Source organism: Hypanus sabinus, chromosome 3, assembly GCF_030144855.1.
Source record: "Hypanus sabinus isolate sHypSab1 chromosome 3, sHypSab1.hap1, whole genome shotgun sequence".
NCBI lineage: Eukaryota > Metazoa > Chordata > Chondrichthyes > Myliobatiformes > Dasyatidae > Hypanus > Hypanus sabinus.
The window spans coordinates 180014046-180017693 of NC_082708.1; the positions used below are offsets into that span (position 1 = coordinate 180014046).

Genomic DNA, 3648 nt, shown 5'->3' on the forward strand with positions numbered 1-3648 from the left:
CTCCTCCCAAAAAAAACCCACCACTCACTCCAGGTTCCCACACTTACAGATAGAACAACATCACTTCCATTGGTCAGTTCCTCCATTATCAATAATTATAACCCAAACATTCCAACTAAACAGAGCATTACCTCATCAGTTACCCACAAAGAAGCCATTTTATTATAACTCTACAGTGAAGCCATTTTATGTATGCAGTTAACAGTTACCATTACAGTTAATAATCAGAGAACCCTGCATAAGCCTACAAGAGGAGAGGCTGTACTTGATCTGGTATTGGCAAATGAACTTGATCAAGTGTTAGATCTCTCAGTGGGAGAGCGTCTTGAAGATCGTGATCACAATTCTATCTCCTTTACCATAGCATTGGAGAGGGATAGGAACTGACAAGTTAGGAAAACGTTTAATTGGAGTAAAGGGAAATATGAGGCTATCAGGCAGGAACTTGGAAGCTTAAACTGGGAGCAGATGTTTTCAGGGAAATGTACGGGAGAAATGTGGCAAATGTTCAGGGGATATTTGCATAGAGTTCTGCAAGGGTATGTTCCAATGAAATAGGGCAAGGGTGGTAGGGTACAGGAACCATGGTGTACGAAGTCTGTTGTAAATCTAGTCAAGAGGAAAAGAAGAGCTTATCAAAGGTTCAAAAATAGGACCGGATGAGATGTGCCCCAGGCTACTGTGAGAGGCGAGGGAGGAGATTGCTGAGCCTCTGGCAATGACCTTTGCATCATCAATGGGGGCAGGAGAGATTCTGGAGGATTGGAGGGTTGTGGATGTTGTTCCATTATTCAGGAAAAGGAGTAGAGAGAGCCCAGGAAATTATAGACCGATGAGTCTTACTTCAGTGGTTGGTAAATTGATGGAGAATATCCTGAGAGGCAGGAGTTATGAACATTTGGGGAGACATAATATGATTAGGAATACTCAGTGTGGCTTTGTGAAAGGCAGGTTGTGCCTTACAAATCTGATTAAATTTTTTGAGAATGTGACTAAACACATTGATGAAGGTAGAGCAGAGATGTAGTCTATATGGATTTCAACAAAGCATTTGATAAGCTACCCCATGCAAGGCTTATTGAGAAAGTAAGGAGGCATGGGATCCAAGGGGAAATTGCTTTGTGGATCCAGAACTGGCTTGCCCACAGAAGGAAAAGAGTGGTTGTAGACGGGTCATATTCTGCATGGAGGCCGGTGCCTCAGAGATCTATTCTGGGATCCCTACTCTTCGTGGTTTTTATAAATGACCTGGAAGAGGAAGTGGAGGGATGGGTTAGTAAATTTGCTGATGACACAAAAGTTGGGGGTGTTGTGGATAGTGTGGAGGGCTGTCAGAGGTTACAGCGGGACTTTGATAGGATGCTAAACTGGGTTGAGAAGTGGCAGATAAGTGTGAGGTGGTTCATTTTGGTAGGTCAAATATGATGGCGGAATATATTATTAATGGTAAGACTCTGGGCAGTGTGGAGGATCAGAGGGATCTTGTGGTCTGAGTCCATAGGACACTCAAAGCTGTTGTGCAGGTTGACTCTGTGGTTAACAAAGCATGCAGTGCACTAGCCTTCATCGATCATGGGATTGAATTTAGGAGCTGAGAGGTAATGTTGCAGCTATATAGGACCCTGGTCCGGCCCCACTTGGAGTACTGTGCTCAGTTCTGGTTGTCTCACTACAGGAAGGATATGGAAACCATAGAAAGGATGCAGAGGAGATTTACAAGGATGTTACCTGGATTGGGGAGCATGCCTTATGAGAATAGGTTGAGTGAACTTGGCCTTTTCTCCTTGGAGCGACGGAGGATGAGAGGTGACCTGATAGAGGTCTATAAGATGATGAGAGGCATTGATCATGTAGATAGTCAGAGGCTTTTTCCCAGGGCTGAAATGGCTAGCACGAGAGGGCCAGTTTTAAGGTGCTGGGGAGTAGGTACAGAGGAGATGTCAGGGGTAAGTTTTTTATGCAGAGTGGTGAGTGCGTGGAATGGGCTACTGGAGACAGTGGTGGAGGCGGATACAATAGGGTTTTTTAAGACACTCCTTTAAGACATTGCAGTAGAAGTGGTAGAGGCAGGTTTGATTTTGTCATTTAAAAAAAAATTGGATAGGTATATGGACAGGACAGGAATGGAGGGTTATGGGCTGAGTGCAGGTAGGTGGGACTAGGTGAGAGAAAGCGTTTGGCATGAGATGGCCTGTTTCTGTGCTGTAATTGTTATATGGTTATATGGACAGATACACGGAGCTCAGAAAAATAGAGGGCTATCGGTAACCCTAGGTAATTTCCAAGTTAAGGACATGTTTGACACAGCTTTGTGGGCCGAAGGGCCTGTGTTGTGCTATAGGCTTTCTATGTTTCTATGGAGAGGAATAAGCAGTCGAAACTTTGGTCAGCCCAAAGTTTTGGTCAACCCTTTATCAGAATTGGCCATTCAGGTAATGTTTGACGTGGATATGGGGTCGGGGTGGGTGGGACTGATTGTCCGGTTACTGTGCTATATGTTCATATCCTATTAACTACTGAGGTTTTGGTGTGCCTTGGAATCCACCTCCATTCTGGGCTACTTCCCGTTCACTGCATCTTGGAATGATGTGAAGTAACAGTTTTATTTCTATTTGTGCACCATATGTGTTTTGCTAGTATGTGTCCTCAGGTGTTCAATAATTAACAATATACTCTCTTTGCAATTTTCCAGCAAAAAAAATGAGTGGATTACAGTCAGAAATTTCCCTGTGGCCAATACAAGTAACAGAATACATTGTTGAACTGCGACAAATCGCTAATTCCATTGATGAAGTTCATGCAACTGCTACCAAGGCAAATATTGCAGGCTCGATTACAGGAGCTGTGGGAGGAATTCTAAGTATTGTAGGATTAGTTGCTTCTCCTTTCACAATGGGAAGCTCATTATTGCTTACTGGCGCGGGAATGGTAGCTGGCACTGTTGGTGGGGTCACCAACGTTACAGCCAGTGTTTCTGATAAATTCAATCAAGAAAGCAAACAGAAAAGAGTAAATGAAATTATTCAACAATATCTCAAGAAACAACAAGAGCTGGCGAACAGACTAGAGCTACTCAACAAAACAATTGAATCTATCATTAAAATTGAGACAAAAAATGTACCGAATGCGGTATTTGTTGGCACAACTCAGGGTATCATAAACAGCTTGAGTCATATTTCTACAGTTACTTCAGCAGTGACTAAAAATGCCTTTAAAGTATTCAAAAGTGTTTCCGGAATTTTGGCAGGTCTTACTGTAGCATGGGATATCTATTCTGTATTCAAGGATAGTGTAGAACTTAAAGCCAAAGAGACTGAAATTTCGCAGATGATCCGGGAGGTAGCTGAGAGTATGGAGGAAGAAAGGGGCAATTTTAAGAAAATTGAATCAAAGTTGAAGGATTGCACTGAGCTGCAGAAATTTCTGGAACAATGTGGAAGATAATGAAGAAATTCAACAGGTCAGGCAACATCTGGTTGACGTGTTGAGTTCTTTCTGGACTTCCTGTGTTGTTGCATATTCCAGCATATGTAATCTCTAGAGATGAATAAATAGCTGATTGATTAGTGATCATGGAGATAACACATAAAAATGTTCTTTGATATTCTGAATTAATTCTCCATAAATTGGTAGAAATTCCTTATTTTT

The 3648-nt window shown here is 42.3% G+C and overlaps 1 protein-coding gene across 1 annotated transcript; it reads left to right on the top strand.

Annotated features, from left to right (window-relative positions):
- Positions 1 to 2689: 2689 nt before the first annotated feature.
- LOC132390955 (apolipoprotein L3-like) lies at positions 2690 to 3444 on the top strand. The gene has a single exon (XM_059963487.1). The coding sequence runs from the start codon at positions 2701 to 2703 to the stop codon at positions 3442 to 3444; it is 744 nt and encodes a 247-aa protein (XP_059819470.1). The 5' UTR covers positions 2690 to 2700.
- Positions 3445 to 3648: the final 204 nt, after the last annotated feature.

Excerpts from the sequence above, each read along its gene's own strand:
- LOC132390955 (XM_059963487.1), top strand. The coding sequence starts at position 2,701 with ATGAGTGGATTACAGTCAGAAATTTCCCTGTGGCCAATACAAGTAACA.